The sequence below is a fragment of the Scyliorhinus canicula genome, chromosome 3 (genome assembly GCF_902713615.1).
Source record: "Scyliorhinus canicula chromosome 3, sScyCan1.1, whole genome shotgun sequence".
Lineage (NCBI taxonomy): Eukaryota > Metazoa > Chordata > Chondrichthyes > Carcharhiniformes > Scyliorhinidae > Scyliorhinus > Scyliorhinus canicula.
In genome coordinates, this window is record NC_052148.1 from 207,717,336 (window position 1) to 207,734,663 (window position 17,328).

Sequence of the window (17,328 nt, forward strand, 5' to 3'; positions counted from 1 at the left end):
CTACTTGTCAGCTCAAGCCTGGATATTATCCAGGTCTTTCTCCATTTGAAGAAGAACCGTTTCATTATCTGAAGAGTCGCGATTGGTGCTGAAAATTGTGCAGCCACCTGGGAACATCCCCACTTCTGACCTTATGATGGAAGGGAGGTCATTGATGAAGCAGCTAAAGTTGGTGGGCCTAGGACACTATCCTGAGGAACTCTAGCAGTGAGTTGTGGAACTGAGATGATTGAGTTACAACCACCACAACCATCTTCCTTTGTGTCAGGTATGACTCCAACCAGCGGAGAGTTGATTAATTGATTCCCATTGACTCCAGTTTAGCGAGGGCTCCTTGATGCCAAACCCAGTCAAATGCTGCCTTGATGTCAAGGGCAGTCATTCACACCTCACCTCTGGCATTCAGCTCTTTTGTCCATGTTTGAACCAAGGCTGTAATGAGGTCATGGGTTGAGTGACCCTGGCGGAACCTAAACTGAACACCCGTGAGCAGGTTATTGCTGAGTAAGTGTTGCTTGGTAGCAGTGTTGATGACTCCTTCCATCACTTTGCTAATTATGGAGAGTAGGTGATAGGGTGGTAATGGGCTGGGTTGGATTTGTCCTGTTTCTTGTGTACAGAACACACCTGGGCAATTTTCCACATGGCTGGGTAGATGCCAGTGTTGTAGCTGTACTGAAACAGCTTGGCTAGGGGTGTGACAAGTTCCGGAGGATAAGTCTTCAGTGCTATTTCCAGAATATTGATCAGGGCCCATGGTCTTTGCAGGGTGGAATGCAGAAGAGATGTGCTGGCAGGATCATGTGCTGGTCATTTTATATTCTATGAGAGGGATGTGCATCATTAATGTTTTTCTTATGATTTAAGTGTATGTATGAGATCCATGGTATGAAAGACAAGTGTAATTTGAAGAATGAGTACTACCAGTTTAATTTTCTGTATAGTTTAAATGTCAAGTGATATGTTGCATAATTTTATTACCTAGATGGTCATTCTTGGATAACAACGATTTATACAGTGGAAAATTAATGTCATGACAATATGGAAAATGATTCCATTAAGCATTTTTAATCTAACTATGTTGCATCAGACTTGAGCTATGGTACACGACACATCTAAAAGTATGGATGTCAAAATTAGGTGCGTAGTGCAGAATTTGAGAATTAGTTAGTGTCCAAGGTCAGCTTAAATTAACTTTTTTAAATTCCATCTAGTAATCCAAATTGTATAATCGTATTCTATTTTGCATACAATATCATATGGATTGTTTTCCGAAGAGGGTTGTTTTTTGTGCTTTATTTTTGCAGCTATCATTCAGGTTTGTAAAGGATGAAGCCACAAGTCTTTCCCTTGATATCTTCATTGCATGTGGTATGCTGTATTGACAATTAACGAGTGGCGTATCTGGTGTTCTAGGAAACTAGATGCATGTCCATTCCCGGGTCTGTATTCCAATCTATACTGATTTAGTTCACCTCAGCAGGATGGCAGCAGTGTTACTAAATTTGTTAACAAGACAATTCATCCTGAAAATGCAATACTCACCATAATACATTTGGCATGGGCAGTCAGACAAGTGTGGGCAGGCTGATTGCTGCTAATTTTTTTTTCAAAAGAATAGGAAGGAAGGGGGTGTGCTTTTTTCATAGGCTGCTCTTTGCATACCAGGGGCAGTCCCCTAAGGAGAGTTCCCACTCTCTTACTCGTCTGTTTACCAAAATCTCACTACCTCCAACCCCTCCCTAAACTGGCTGAACTCTCCCTGCACATAGCAACACTAAACTACCAACAATTTATTTACATGAGAAAAGGCTGCTTCTTCTTGGAACGAGTTGCAGTCCCTGCAACTTCCATGACCTAGTTTTTGAAGCTGCAGGGACTGATGGAGCCACCGACCAATTAGATAGACTGGTAGCTCTTGAAGGTCAGACTTCCTTGCCTGTGAGGGGTGGAAGTCCCACTGACAGGCAATTTAGCATGTTATGACTGCGGGGTGGGCTAGCGCGGAGTTAATCGGCTTCTCCCGACTTTGCTTCCAGAGGGAGGGTGAGCCACACACACAAGTAATATATAGCCTAGGGTTTTGTGCATTAAGTATCTGAACATTTTAAAGCACTATATCAACAGCTTAATCACATGGGAACAAGTGAATGGAAGGTGTACAGTGGAAGGTGGTTGTCCTCTTTACTGAGAACATTGGGAAGCAGGCAAGTCACATCCACAGGATTTCGGTGAAAGACTGGATCAATTTTATATTGCTGAAAACTGAGATAAGGTGCTGAAGTTTTTTGTCTTGCACTCATCAGGATAAATGCAGGAATGCCAAATTTCAAATAATAAAAATATATACTGCAAGAGAAAAGGATGGTGATTGGTTGGCAAGTCAACTCTGATTAGCTGAAGCATTGCATGGAAAGCAAGAGGGAACTATAGATTCCCTAAGTCACCGGGAAATTCAAATAAGGTGCAATGTTTATATATCCCTTCATATGTTCATTTTGTTTGCAGAGAATAGGTCCCCGTGTATGAATGTATGTCACTTCCAGGAAGCATAAATGGGCCAATTATTTTAACTGATTTTTAAAAATTGGTTGCTAGTATGACTATTAGCTGACTCAGGATTGTTCAAGTGCTACACAGTCGTGGAATCGCATCTAATTGTAGATTTTGCAAACCTGGCCTGGTTAAACACAGTCTGTACTCTGCCTATTACAATCAACCAAAAGAACATGATTGGCCAATTGCTATGATGTGCAGCTCACATAGATGGCAGAATCTTACTTAAAAATGGCAAAAGTACCAGTCTCTTGACAATTTTCCATTTTTGGGTAAGATGTTGGGCAGAGTTGGGGACTTGGGTCGGCAGGATTTCTCACAGAACCTTATGGCCCTTAAGAAAAGTTTTCCTCCCCATGAGAATCACAGCACGCTCTTGGTGCCCGCCCGCTGATTTGTTCACCCCAGTAATCGACTGCAGTTTATTAAAAGAAAGTCCCAAGCTCCGGGGGGGGGGGGGGTGCCGAGGTGCCATCTGACCCGGGATCACGCACGAATGCGAGACCAGGTCCGGAATTCTCACTCCCCACCAAGCCAGCTTATTCTGGTGTCTGGGGATCGGTTGAGAGTTGAGAAATAAGGGGCGCTTTAATATGTTTTGTCTTCTTCTGCACCTTATTTACACACAGATGTTCACCCCCACCTCGCCAGCGGTGGTGGTCTTATTTGCTGGCATCATGCCCCCTTGCAGGGAGGAGGTGGGAGTGGTAGTGGGCAACAGTGCGGCGGTGCCAGCTGCAGCCACCCGAGTGTGTTCAGCAGCCTTGGAGGCAGGGCCGTTCTTCCTCACATGCCACACACCTCCCCCCACCCAGCAGGCATGATACCACACACCATCTGCAGACCCCTTCGTGGGTAACGTTGAAGCCTCCCTCCGTACACTCCCCCTGGGCTAGGCGAACAAAAACCTATCAGCAAATGGAGTAAATATGCCGGAGGGAGGCTTCCTTAAGGCCAATCGGGATATGCTCCACCCCGGACTCTATCTCTCCCAGCAGAAAGGTGGGAGGAGAGAGCTAAGTGACGAGTATTTCTCTCTGGCCAGTGGCCTCTGGAGGTTCACTGCCAATAAGGTCCCGCTGACCGTGAGTCCCTTTTCCACGGCATGTGCACCACCTGCCCGGCCTTCAAAAAACATTTGAAGCCGTGACATTCTAGAGGCTGACAACGGCCAAGGGAGCGACAACCACGTCCATTTTCTTTATATACAAGCCTCTATTGTCATGGCGGGTGGGTTTCGTACTTCACTTCTAATTTCCATGTTAATAATTTAAATGATGACTGGGCTGCAGGAGCAGTGGGGGCCTGGAAAGCCGCTACTCCCGCATAGGTGGTTCTGGAGCGCCCTGCTGCTGGCAGAGGTAATGTTGTATCTAGGTGCTGCTACACCCAACCCTAGTTGATATATTTATATATAATAGTATGTAATGGCCAGGGAGAGTAGGTCGTGAAAAAACGGCACTCCACCCGTGTTGTTCATGAGAAGGAAGAGAGGGGGACGTGGGCTGGTGGCGGAAAACGAGACACCAGAGGGTGGATGAAGTGAGGGTGCAAGATGGCAGATGCCCCAGGTCGGTGAGATGGGGTGTGGGAGGTGGTGCAGTAGTGACTGGCTGATTCCTTCTGTCAATTGGTATATGGAGATGGATTCCTCAACTAAGGAGGGGCCTAACTTTGGTCGTTCCCCACCCTGCCCCGCCCTTGAATCCCCAGGCTCCAGTTCACAGACACCCCTAAGAGAAGGCTGCTCCAGCAACAGCACTGGCTCCTGGCTAGACATTCCTCATTCAGGCAAATTAGGCCTTGTAGCACAGGTCTGCAGGCAGGTAATGCACAGAGTCTCTCTCCTCCCTTTCTTCAATCGGCAGATAAATCAGATACAGATGATAGAGATTCTTCTTTTTTACTGGCTTACTTTAGTCCACAGAAGCCCTCCCAAGTCCATCTCCTCCGGGAAAGGCTGTTTAGCAGCAGACACAGTTGCAACCTCCTCTTAGTCTCTTTAGCTTTGCATATCTCATTGTCCCTGCTGAATTGCCAATGAAGGGTGAAATTACATTTCAATCAATTGAATGTGACAAACGAGGCACAGCTGATTAGAGTAAAGCCTGCAATGAGCATGACAAACAGAGTGCTCCCTCATTCGTCCATTTCACAGCCCGACACATTATTCTTGAGAGACCAACTTCTTAGACAAGTGCAATTGATATTCAATAGAGCTCAACCCCTTGGTCCCCAGAGTGCTGTCTGTGTGGGGCTCGAAGTACAGTTCAGTTGTGCTTCCCCAAGTGTGAGAGTCTTCATTACTCATGAGGCAGAGATGTCACCCACTCCGCCCTTGCAGCCTGGCTTCTCATGGGACACCATTCAGTTACCTGACCGTTTCCCCCTCGGTATTCACCTCCTGACACCCACTTTCCAGCTCCCCGTGAGGGTGGGCACTCACTCAGTGGTGGTTTGTTCCGAAACCTGGTAAGGACGACACAGAAGGAAATGCCTGGATGCTAGTGTTGTAAATGTACCGGAAGAGCTTGGCTCAGGTACAACTAGTTCTGGAGCAGAAGTCTTCAAAACTGCACCTGGGATGCTTTTGGGCCTTTAACCATTATGGTATCCAGTGCACCCAGCCATTTCTTGATATCACATGGAGCAAATCAAATTAGGTGAAGACTGCCATCTATGACACTGGGAAAGTCATGACAAGACTGAGATGAATCACATACTTGGCATCTCTAGACGAAAATGACAGCCAACACTTCAGACTTGTCATTTACATTGGCATGCTGGGCCTCTCTATCACTGAGGATGATGATAATTTGGAGCACCTGTCGTCCAGTTAGTTGTTTAATTGTCCACCATCATTCACAGCAGGGCTTGGTACAATTGCAGAGCTTTGATCAATCCTTCATGTTGTACCTTCACCATTTGACATTTCTCTTTTAGGCATTTATCTATTTTTGGTGCTGTGCTCTTATACTTCTCATTGAACCAGGTTTGGCCCCTTGCTTTGAAGGTAATTATAGAGTGAGAGATAGGTCAGCCTACGAGGTTACAGCTGGTGGTGGAATGCAACTCTGTTGCTGGTGGTCCACTGCATCTCTTGGATGTCCAGTCCTGAGCTGCTATATCTGATTTGAATGCATCCCATTTAGGATAGTGGCACAGCCACACAATACGATGGAGGTTATCCTTAATGTGAAGATTTCAGCTCCACAAGTACTAGGGAATGTAATGGTTACTCCTACCAATCCTGTTATGGATAGATGCATTTATGAAAGTTAGATTGGTGAGGTCAAGGTCAAGTTGGCGATTTTCCTCGTGTTGGTTCTCCCCCCACCTGCAGTGGATTCAGTCTGGCAGGTATCTCCCTCAGGACTTGGCCATCTCAGGCAGTAATGGTGTGACTGAACCACCTTTGGTGATGAACATTTAAATCGCCTATCCAGTGTTGGTTTGTGCCTTTTCTATTTGAAGCACTCCTTCCAAGTGGTGGTCAACATGGAGGAATACTGATTCATGGGCTGAGGGAGAATGGTAGGTGATGAGCAGCTATTTTCTCAGGTGGTCGATAAATGCTGATGTAGAATGACTGGGCCAAATGGCCTATTTACATGTTGTGATTAAACTGTTAGGCGTTGAAAACATAAGCATTGTGGACAATTAATGCAGATGGATACTGCCATGCAATATATGGAGCACATGTCCGATTATGTGGTGTGCAACAGTTCATGGTTTACTTTCATACTTCATAATCCTAAATCCTGCCAGGCGCAGACATCAAACATTTGTGTACGTATTGCGCATAATTTTACAACCATTTTAAACTATGAACTTGTATGGACCTTTGGGAGTCCACCATGATGGGGGTTTCCCACTTGATATTTTGCTTGACGAGGACAGCAAAAAGAACACCATGAAACATTATTCTGTTTCAGTCAATAAACTGATGAAAACCATTGTGTATTTCAATTTCCAATATGCCGGTCTGGTGGGCTAGACTGCCTACCAAGACCTGAGATAGAAAATCACACTCAGTTGTTTCAGTTTCTCGCTCACCCCATTAGTCTCATGGTCTACAAATGCACCTCTGCTGATTCATGCAGCCTCTTTAGAACGACACGGTGGCACAGTGATTAGCAGTGCTGCCTCACAGTGCCATGGACCTGGGTTCGATTCCGAACTCGGGTGATTATGTTGCCGTTTGTACATTCTCCCCGTGTCTGTGTGGGTTTCCTCCGGGTGCTCCGGTTTCCTCCCACAGTCCAATGATGTGCAGGTTAGGTGGATTGGTCATGATAAATTTCCTCTTTATTCAACGGTTAGGTGGGGTTACAGGGATAGGGCAGGGGATTGGGCCTAGGTACGGTGCTCTTTCGGAGGTTCGGTGCAGAAACAATTGGCCAAATGGCCGCCTTTTGTACTGTAAGGATTCTATTCTATGATTCTCAGGAAGAGATTTTTTTCCCCTTGGGAGATTTCACCACAGTGCCGAGCTTGCTTTCCTATGATGTGCAACTTGCTATAAAAAGTAAGGCTGCACCACTGTAGGGATTAAAGAATGAATTTCCTGTGTCAGTATGGATAATTTAGCTTACATATATATCTGGATGAGAAACACCGTAAGGAACTACTGAGTCGCGAACACAGCCCAGTCCTTCACGTGAACCTATTTCCCAACCATTGACTGTATACACCTCCCACTGCCTTGGGAAAGTGGGCAGCAGAATCAAAGACCCCTCCCACCAGGGGCTATTCCCTCTTCCAACTCCTTCCATCGAGCAGGAAATACAAAATTCTGAGAACACGCACTAACAAATTCAAAATCAGCTTCTTCCCCGCCGTCGTCACACTCCTGAAAATCCCGCTTATAAACTGAACTGATCTCCTCACACATCTTCTCTACTGAGTAGTAATGCACTCCGTATGTTTCACCCGATGTCTATGTAGTTACATTGTGTCTTTATCGTATATCCTATACAGCGCTAGGAGCATCTTCCACATTGTGATGGCCTGCTGCGTACGCCACAACATCACACAGCAGAAGGGCGACATGTTTGAGGAGGGGGATGAACGGCAGACCTTGTCCGTCAAGGAGGAGGTTGCATGACATGTGCGCCAGGGCCGCTGCTCTAATCGCCTCCAGGTTCACCAACTAGGGGGCCTGGCCGACAGCAGCACGAACATCCCATTACCACCCCCATACCCCCAGACCATCAACTCCTCTCCCAGCCCACCACCACGTCCCATTTCCACCTTCCTGCAACCCGCTCCATGATTCCTACCTGTCTCACTACTGGGACGTAGGCCCTGGGTTGGGTCTGGTCCATGGGATGGAGGAAGATAATGACTCCTGCCCATAGTAGCACTTTCCAACATTCACCTGGGTGATTCTTGCATGCGAGCTGACCATTCCATCACACAGTCCCATCAAACCCTTGGGGTGGTGGAGGTGGGAATAGGGTCTGGGTTTTGGAGGTTGGAAGGAAGGAGGGTGGGGCCAGGAACTGGGGTGATGTACAATGGCTGACCTGGGGGCCCCCTCTGCAGCCAGCCCAACCCAGCCCATCCCTCATGTCTGACAGAGGCCGGCTGAAATGTTTGTGAAGAAGTGTTTATTGTGCGCAGATGAACATGGTTCTACAGGTTTGTGCCCTAGCTGGAGGGAGCTCAGTCTTGGTGGCCAGCTCTCGTCCCAACCAGGGTCTGAATACTCGCGACCATGGAACACAGGGAGTGGGCCACCTCCCTCTGGGACTGTGCAAGGTCAGCCAGCACCCAGGAAATGCTGTCGGCACCCACACCCATGATCCGTTCTGATTGGGCCAAGCTCTGGAGCGCTGCAGCAATGTCCAGGAGTCCCTTCTACATAACTGCCTGTGACTGGGTCGCCCTGGCAAGTGCCCTGACCACTGCCCGCACAGAGTGTCCCAGGCGGACATCTTGACCCATGGCTGATACCTTCGCCCCTCGCAAGGCCTCCACCATGGGCACCACGTGTGCACTGTTGGCCTGGCTGGCATGTTCGGCAAAGCCTTCTGCCCCTGCAGCTGGTTGGACTCGTCCAACAGCACGTGTAGGCGCCGGATGGTTGCTGACACCAGGGTTGGTGTGGAGGTACTGGGGTGGTGAGGTGGAGGTTTTGGGGTGCTGGGGTGGGAGAGGTGGAGGTGTTGGGGTGCTAGGTTGGGGTTGGTGAAGGGGCGGTGTGGAGCTGGTGAGGTGTTGGGGTGGGGACGTGGAGGGGGGATGGTAGAGGTGCTGGGGTGGGAAGGTGGGGACGTGGAGGGGGGGGTGGTGGGGTGCTGGAGTGGGGATGTGGTGTGGGGGTGTGGTGGGGTCTGGAGGTTGGGAGGTGGAGGTGCTTGGGTGTGGAGGTGGGCTGCTGGGGTGTGGAGATGGTGGGCTGCTGGGAGGTGGTGGGCTGGTGGGGCCTGGAGGTGGAGAGGGGATGTGGAGGGTGCTGGCGAGAGGTGGTATGGAGGTGGTGGTGTGAGGATGGTGGACGGGTGCTGGGGAGGTGGAAGGGGGAATGATGGAGAGGTGCTGGGGAGGTGGTGGATGGGTGCTGGGGAGGTGGAGGGGGGAATGATAGAGAGGTGCTGGGGAGGTGGAGGGGGGATGCTGGGGAGGTGGTGTTGGAGTTTTGGGGAGGTGGAGGGGGGATGCTGGGGAGGTGGTGTGGGGGATGGTGGAGGCATGCTGGGGAGGTGGAGGGAGGATGCTGGGGAGGTGGTGTGGGGGATGGTGGAGGTGTGCTGGGGAGGTGGTGTGGGGGATGGTGGAGGCATGCTGGGGAGGTGGAGGGAGGATGCTGGGGAGGTGGTGTGGGGGATGGTGGAGGTGTGCTGGGGAGCTGGTGTGGGGGATGGTGGAGGCGTGCTGGGGAGGTGGAGGGGGGATGCTGGGGAGGTGGTGTGGGAGTTTTGGGGAGGTGGAGGGGGGATGCTGGGGAGGTGGTGTGGGGGATGGTGGAGGCGTGCTGGGGAGGTGGAGGGAGGATGCTGGGGAGGTGGTGTGGGGGATGGTGGAGGCGTGCTGGGGAGGTGGAGGGAGGATGCTGGGGAGGTGGTGTGGGGGATGGTGCTGGGGAGCTGGAGGGGGGATGCTGGGGAGGTGGTGTGGGGGATGGTGGAGGCGTGCTGGGGAGCTGGAGGGGGGATGCTGGGGAGGTGGTGTGGTGATGCTGGGGTGGGTGGGGGGGTGGAGGGGCGGTGTTTGGGTGGTCCAATGCCCGCTGCTCCACAAAGTTAAGGGACCGCAGGTCTGGCGTGTCCCCTCCTGTCTGCTCTCTCTTCCTCTGCAGATGTGCGACGCCTTCTCCTTGGGGGTGTGGGAGACAGAAAATGCCCAGAAAATGCACAATGGGAAGCAGTTGGATGTGGGCAACACAGGGAGTGGGCAGCTAGTGGCCTGTGTATGCAGGGCACAAATCCACGGCAGGCAGTATGGGTGTTGGCATGTGGTGCAGGGTTGGGTGCGAGCAGACTGCCGGTGGAGGGGGGGGCTCGGTCACCCTCTTGGGGTGGGGGGGGGGGGGGGTTGGTTGCTGGTGCATACAGGTGTGGGATGGTGGGATATGGTGCTGCTAACTCACTCTGGCCATCCTGAAGAGGTTGTGCAGCTTTTTACGGCACTGCTGGCTGGTGCTGGTGGCAGGGCCCATGGCGTCACGGCCTCTGCCACCTGCGTCCAGGCCCGGTGTACGGCGGCGGGTGGCAACGTCCCTCCCACCCTGGAAAACAGGGTGCCCCGCCTCATCCCCATAGCATCCAGCAGGGTTTTGAGCTCCCGTATCTGCGAATCCTGGGGCCGCTCTTTGTGCTGCCATCTTCTTGAGGGGTGGCACGATGGTGCAGTGGTTAGCACTGCTGCCTCAAAGCACTGAGGACACAGGGCTGATCCTGGCCCTGGGTCACTGTCTTGTGTGGAGTTTGTGAATTCTACCTGTGTCTGCATGGGTTTCACCCCCACAACCCAAAAAGAAGATGTGCAGGATAGGTGGGTTGGACATGTAAATTGCCCCTTAGTTGGGAAAAAATGATTGGGTACTCTAAAAAAAATTTTTTAAATATCCTTGGCTGGAATGAGTGTGTGGGGGGAGTGGAGTGTTTATATGCGGCTGCAGCTTGTCAGCCCCTCTACTGCAAACCCGACCCCGGCGAATTGGACGTCATTTTGCATTGGAATTGCACTAGTTCCACGTGGCGCTGGTGCTAGCACTGTAACAGATCCTACATTGCTCCTGGACCGGCGCCACTTTCGAGGTCGTAGAACACCATCGATTCAGTCCCTGCTTCAGCACTTAGTCTCAAAAACAGAGAATTCTGCCCAGTGTGTCTGTTTGCTACTTGATCAGACTAGGATCAAGCATTGCAGCAGTGTCCCAGCCTATTAATTGGGCTCTTCAAATTTGGCAGCCAGTACTAAAGTTCTCTTCTGTACATTCTGCCGCTGGCTGAACAAAACTGTTACATTCCTATCAATTAGTGGGCAATTTAGGTGATAGTGAAGCATGAAACCACTGTTACTACAAGTGTGAAATGATTGGCAGATTTTTTGCCATTCCTATCAAATTCATATTTCTCAAGTTCAATAGCAGAAAAATACTCAGTTAGATTTGTCGGTGTCTAAATCTAGTACCACAAAAACGCATTTCTACCTAAAACATACTCCACCATGGTTCAATATTGCTTCAAATGAATATCATGGGGCTCTCTGAGTACTGCAGTCACATGTTGAGCATGTATTTGAAAAGTTAGCAGCCAAATTATTTTCCGCAAATGAACTTGCAACTTTCATTGAGGTAATATGTGCCAAAAAATCTCTTGCTGAATTGTGATTTAAAATGTTAATGATAAAGCGCCTACTCAGTGGTGTTTTTATAGAAAACATTGATTGGCAAGTTGAGGGAGAACGCCCCTTCCGTCTGCCAAACTGAAAAAATTATATAAATAATAAAGCTATTTATAATTGACCTGTAAGTCACTAGAGCTTTAGGATGTGTTTATGTTTAAATGGTCCAAAGTTGATTGAAGCATGGGCAGCTTTAGAAGATGCTGGTAAAAATATAACCCTTTCAGCAGCCTTATTTTAAAACAAACCAAGATCAGGAAATTTATTAAGGAGTATAGCCCCTATTTTTTCATATGGATCGTATCGCAAAAATATTTCATGGAGTCGATTTAGCTCAAATAGTCAATTGTTGTTAAAGGTAAGGTAAAGTCGCCATAGTCCCAGATGACCATAGGCTGCTTTCCCCTTTGAGGGGGAGAGTTGACTGGTGGTGATTTAACCTGAAGATCACCATACCTCAGGCAAGGGGAAAGGTTGAGAAGGCAGGGCCTTCATGAATAACCTCAGCCGGTACGGGAATTGAACTCGCGCTGGTCGGCTCTGGTGCACTGCATCATGAACCAGCTGTCCAGGTAACTGAACTAAACCGGCCCCAGTCAATTGTGGAACTTCATCGCTTAATTTCATATCAGAACATTGAACACTATGTATTTACGACTACAATGCAATCATGTATTTTATTTTTTCTTGTGCCGTAATTTTTAGGTGATAAAAGATGTTGTTGTACTTTGCAATGTAACGACCGAAGCAGATGGATCCATGACAATTTTTCCTGTGAACAAGGCAGAACTGGAAAAGGTAATGACCTGCATATTTTCTTTTTTTTTTAAATATTTTTATTCTCCTTTTTCATGTTTACACCCAACAATAAACAATAATCAGTAATGAATGCAATGTCAATCCCCATATCAATAACGACGATCCTACCTTTCCACCAAACCCCCAAACTGTTGGTCTGAGGAATCGGATGATCATCTACACGACTGATTAGAGTCAGTGGACTGGTCAGTATTTAAAAACTCTGCGACCAGCCTGAACGAGTATGCCACTACAGTAATTGACTTCATTAGTAAGTGTGTAGAAGATGTGCACCAAAGAAGCAAATCTGCGTGTTTCCCAATCAGAAACCCTGGATGAACAGGGATATCCACTGCTTCCTGAAGTCTAGATCTGAAGCGTTTAAGTCAGGCGACCCTGACCTATATAAGAAAGCCATATATGATCTAAGGAAATCCATCAAAGATGCTAAATGACAGTACCCGACCAAGCTTGAGTCCCTAGCTAGCCACACAGACCCCCGCCTACTATGGCAAGGTCTGCAATACATAACAGACTACAAGATGAAGGCATGTAAAATCACTGGTTCCAATGCACCCGTCCCTGATGAGCTCAAAGCATTCTATGCACGCTTTGAGCAAGAGGACAGCGAGAGCAAGCCCTCCACCCTGGAAGCCTTGGATGAACTTGTATCTGAGGTCACCATTGCAGATGTCAGAGCAGCCTTCTTGAAGGCCAACCCACAGAAAGCCACTGGCCCGGATAGGGTACCCGGACAAGCACTCGGGTCTTACGTGGATCAGCTGGCAGGGGTATTTGCAGACATCTTCAACCTCTCTTGGAGGAGGAGATAAATCACTTGGTTGCATGGTGTACCAAAAACAACCTCTCTCTAAACATTGGAAAGACCAAGGAACTGATCATCGACTTCAGGAAGCGCAGCACGACACACACTTCTGTCTGCATCCAAAGTGGAGATGGTCGATAGCTTTAAGTTCCTGGGGGTCACCATCACCCAACAGTCTGTCCTGGTCCACTCACGTTGATGCAAGTCAAGAAAGTCCAACAACGTCTACTTCCTACGGAAGCTAAAGAAATTTGGCATGTCTGCATTGACTCTCTCAAACGTCAACAGATGTGCAATAGAGAGCATCCTATCCGGCTGCATCACAGCCCTGGTATGGCAACTGCTTGGTCCAAGATTGCAAGAAACTGCAGACTGTGGTGAACTCAGCCCAACATATCACACAAACCTGCCACCCCCACATTGATTCTGCATACAGCTCCCGCTGCCTCAGGAAGGCGGACAGCATTATCAGAGACCCCTCCCACCCAGGCATTGCCTTCTTCCAGACCCTTCCGTCAGGCAGAAGGTACAGAAGTCTGAAGACTCGCAAATCCAGATATAGGAACAGCTTCTTCCCCACAGCTACAAGACTCCTCAATGACTCCCCCTCGGACTGATCTGTTCCCTGTATGTTGCTCTTGGTCATGTATTTGCTTTGTTTACCCCCTTGTTCCGCATTGTAACCAATCACTGTTCTGTCAATGTACCATTTGTCAATGTTACCTGTTGATTATTCTTGTGTCTACTATGTACTGTGTATGTTCCTCTGCCGCAGAAAAATACTTTTCACTGTATTTTGGTACATGTGACAATAAATCAAATCAAAACGTTTACAACAATCTGTGGTCCCTGTCTGCTTCAAGAAGCCGACCATCATCCCTGTACCAAAGAAAAGCCAAACAGCGTGCTTTAATGACTATCGTCCAGTGGCTCTGATATCCATCATTATGAAGTGCTTTGAAGGTTAGTCATGGCACGAATCAACTCCAGCCTCCCGGATTGCCTTGATCTACGACAGTTCCCTACTGCTGCAACAAGTCCACAGCAGACGCCATCTCCCTGGCCCTGCACTCAACACTGGAACACCTAGATAACAAAGACCCTATGTAAGACTCCTATTTATTGACTACAGCTCAGCCTTTTACACTATTATTCCTACGAAACCCATTTCCAAACTGTGGCTTAGGCCTCGGCTCCTCCCTCTGCGACTGGATCCTGAACTTCCTAACCCACAGGCCACAATCAGTAAAGATAGGCAACAACACCTCCTCCACAATCATCCTCAACACCGGTGCCCCACAAGGCTGTGTCCTCAGCCGCCTACTATACTCCTTATACACCTATGACTGTGTGGCTAAATTGCCCTCCAACTCGATTTTCAAATTTACTGATGACACCACCGTAGTGGGTCGGATTTCAAACAATGACGACACAGAGTACAGGAATGAGATAGAGAATCTGGTGAACTGGTGCGACGATAATAATCTCTCCCTCAATATCAACGAACGAAGGAGATTGTCATCAACTTCAGGAAGTGTAGAGGAGAACATACCCCTATCTACATCAATGGGAATGAAGTAGAAGGGGTCGAGAGCTTCAAGTTTTTCGATGTCCAGATTTTCAACAATCTGTCTTGGTTCCCCCCCATGCTGACACTCTAGTTAAGAAAGCCCACCGACGACTTTACTTTCTCAGAAGACTAAGGAAATTTGGTATGTCAGCTACAACTCTCACCAACTTTTACAGATGCACCATTGAAAGCACTCTTTCTGGTTGTATCATAGCTTGGTATGGTTCCTGCTCTGCCCAAGACCGCAGGAAACAACAAAAGGTCGTGAATGTAGCCCAGTCCATCACGCAAACCAGCCTCCCATCCATTACTCTATCTATAATTCCCGCTGCCTCGGAAAGGCATAATTAAGGACTTCACACGCCTCGGACATACTCTCTTCCACCTTCTTCCATCAGGAAAAAGATACCAAAGTTTGAGGTCACGCACCAACCGACTCAAGAACAGCTTCTTCCCTGCTGCCATCAGACTTTTGAGTAGACCTACCTCGTATTAAGTTGATCTTTTCTCTATATCCTAGTTATGACTGTAACATTACATTCTGTCGTCTCCCCTTCCTTCCCTATGTATGGTATGCATTGTCTGTATAGCATGTGAGAAACAATACTTTTCACTGTATACTGATACATGTGACAATAATAAATCAAATCAAATCAAAAACATTAGCCCGCATGTTAACATAAAGAAATGACTCTTCGGGCGATCAACGAGGCGAAGGTTACAACATCTGCCTCCGCACTGTTTCCCGGCTGGTCCAACAACCTGAATATGGTCTTGCGAGGGCTTGGGTACAGTTTCACGCGCGCCACTTTAGAGATTACCCTAAAAACCTCCTTCTAGTAATCCTCCAGCTTTGGACAGGACAAAAACATATGAATGTGGTTTGCAGGGCCCCGCCCGCAACGTTCACACACATTTTCTACCCCCTCAAAGAGCTGGCCCATCCTCGCCCTTGTAAGGTGTGCTCTATACACCACCTTCAGCTGCATCAACCCCAACCTCGCACACAGGATGGAGGTGTTCACCCTCCAGAGCACTTCCCACCAGAACCCCTCCTCCATATCCTCTCCCAACTCTGACCTGCATATTTTCTAATGCCACTTTCCAAGTTTGGCTACAATTCATATGTAGTCTTGGGTGTGATACCAGAAAGTACTTAATAAATTCCGGATTTCCATTAATCAGCTGTTAATTTTTTATTGGTTTCACATTCAAAATTCAAATGATGGGTAATCTCTATTTAGGCGTCTAAAGAATAGGTCCTAATTAGCAAGAAAAAATGCTGTCCACGTCCATTGTGAGGCTAATTATGAAAAGTATGAGGGTAAATTCAGCAGAGCTTCACCCTCCATATGCACAGCTTGGCAAAATGGGAATGCAAGATTCATGATGGGGCTACAACAGTGAAGCTAGATTGTCAGATCTGGCCCCCACCTAGCAATGCACCATCTTATACAAGAAACCTTGCTGAATTATTACTGGAGTAATTTTTAGTCAGCCTAAGCTTCTAACACCCCTTTATTATGCTTCTCTCTGAGCAGCAGTCTGGAAGCCTGTGAAAGTGGCCGCAGTTTCAATCAATTGTCATTGTTGAGAACAAAATCTACATCCTCTTTTTTTCTTTGTTTCAGTTGCTCCTGTATTTGTGTATTTGTTTTTGTCCATTATTTTAGTCCTTGATTTGTGTTTTTTTGTTTCTGCCTATTTACATAGTACTTTCCCTTTCTGCATTTCTCTTGAGCTATGTTTCTTATCTCCTTCATCCCAGTCATAGGTTAGTGTTGGCTCGACTTCGGGTGTGTCTTGAGAAGAATGGAAAAGAAAACAAACTGTGCACATTCCAGACAAATAGAGTCTAGTGAGAGTTGTACACAGTCTAAGGAAGTGTTAGACCACTTGACTGAGCAGTCTGAAATGATAAATTAAGCTTATTTCTGAGTTCTTGGCTGGAATTCACCGCTATCCGGTGGGGGGGGGGGCTACCGGCACCAAGGAGTGGCATGAACCACTCTGGGGTTGGGCCACCCGGAAGGTGGCTAGGCCGGCACTGGAGGGGTTGGCGCCATGCCAACCGGAGCCATAGGGCCTCCACCAGCCGGCATGAGTTGGTGCATGCGCAGGAGTGCCAGCGTGTTCTGGCACATGCGCAGAATAGCGGGTGTGTTTCCTGCACATGTGCAGGGGGTTTCTTCTCTGCACCGGCCATGATGGAGCTTTACACAGGCAGGCGCGGAGGGAAAGAGGAAACTGGTGTAATCCACGCTGACGGGACTAGCCGAAAACTGGCGGCCGCTCGGCCCATCGGGGTCCGGAGAATCATCGGGGATGGGGCGACTGCCAACGGCCTCCAACCGGCGGGTTGCGATCCTCGCCAGCGCCAAAAAACCGGCGCTGGCGTCGGGGCAGGATTCACGCCCCCCCCCCCGGCGATTCTGCGACCTAGCGGGGGGTCAGAGAATCCCACCCCTTATATCCTACAGGTCTGTAGGGAAATTAACTTAAAAAGTGCATGCACACACTGTGGCTGTGATTTAACGGAAAAGTTTCTACGGGCGGGAATCCTTGGTTACGCCTGCCCAGCGACCGGAAAATCCCGCCCGAGGTCAACAGATCTTTACGATCAGTCCGTGGCCATCTTGCGGCGGGCGCGGATGAAAAATCCAGCCCCAAGTGTCATTTCAGGTGGGTTTGGCTGGGAGTTCACCACCACTATCTAAACACACTT

General features: G+C 48.5%; 1 protein-coding gene across 3 annotated transcripts in view; it reads left to right on the plus strand.

Annotated features, from left to right (window-relative positions):
- Positions 1-17,328, plus strand: part of afap1 (actin filament associated protein 1) — a 296,334-nt gene that overhangs the window by 201,596 nt on the left and 77,410 nt on the right. For all 3 annotated transcript variants that reach the window (XM_038792092.1, XM_038792095.1, XM_038792093.1), the window contains one exon: positions 12,115-12,207. In XM_038792092.1, coding sequence (XP_038648020.1) covers positions 12,115-12,207 — 93 coding nt within the window. The remainder of the gene's footprint in view (positions 1-12,114; positions 12,208-17,328) is intronic.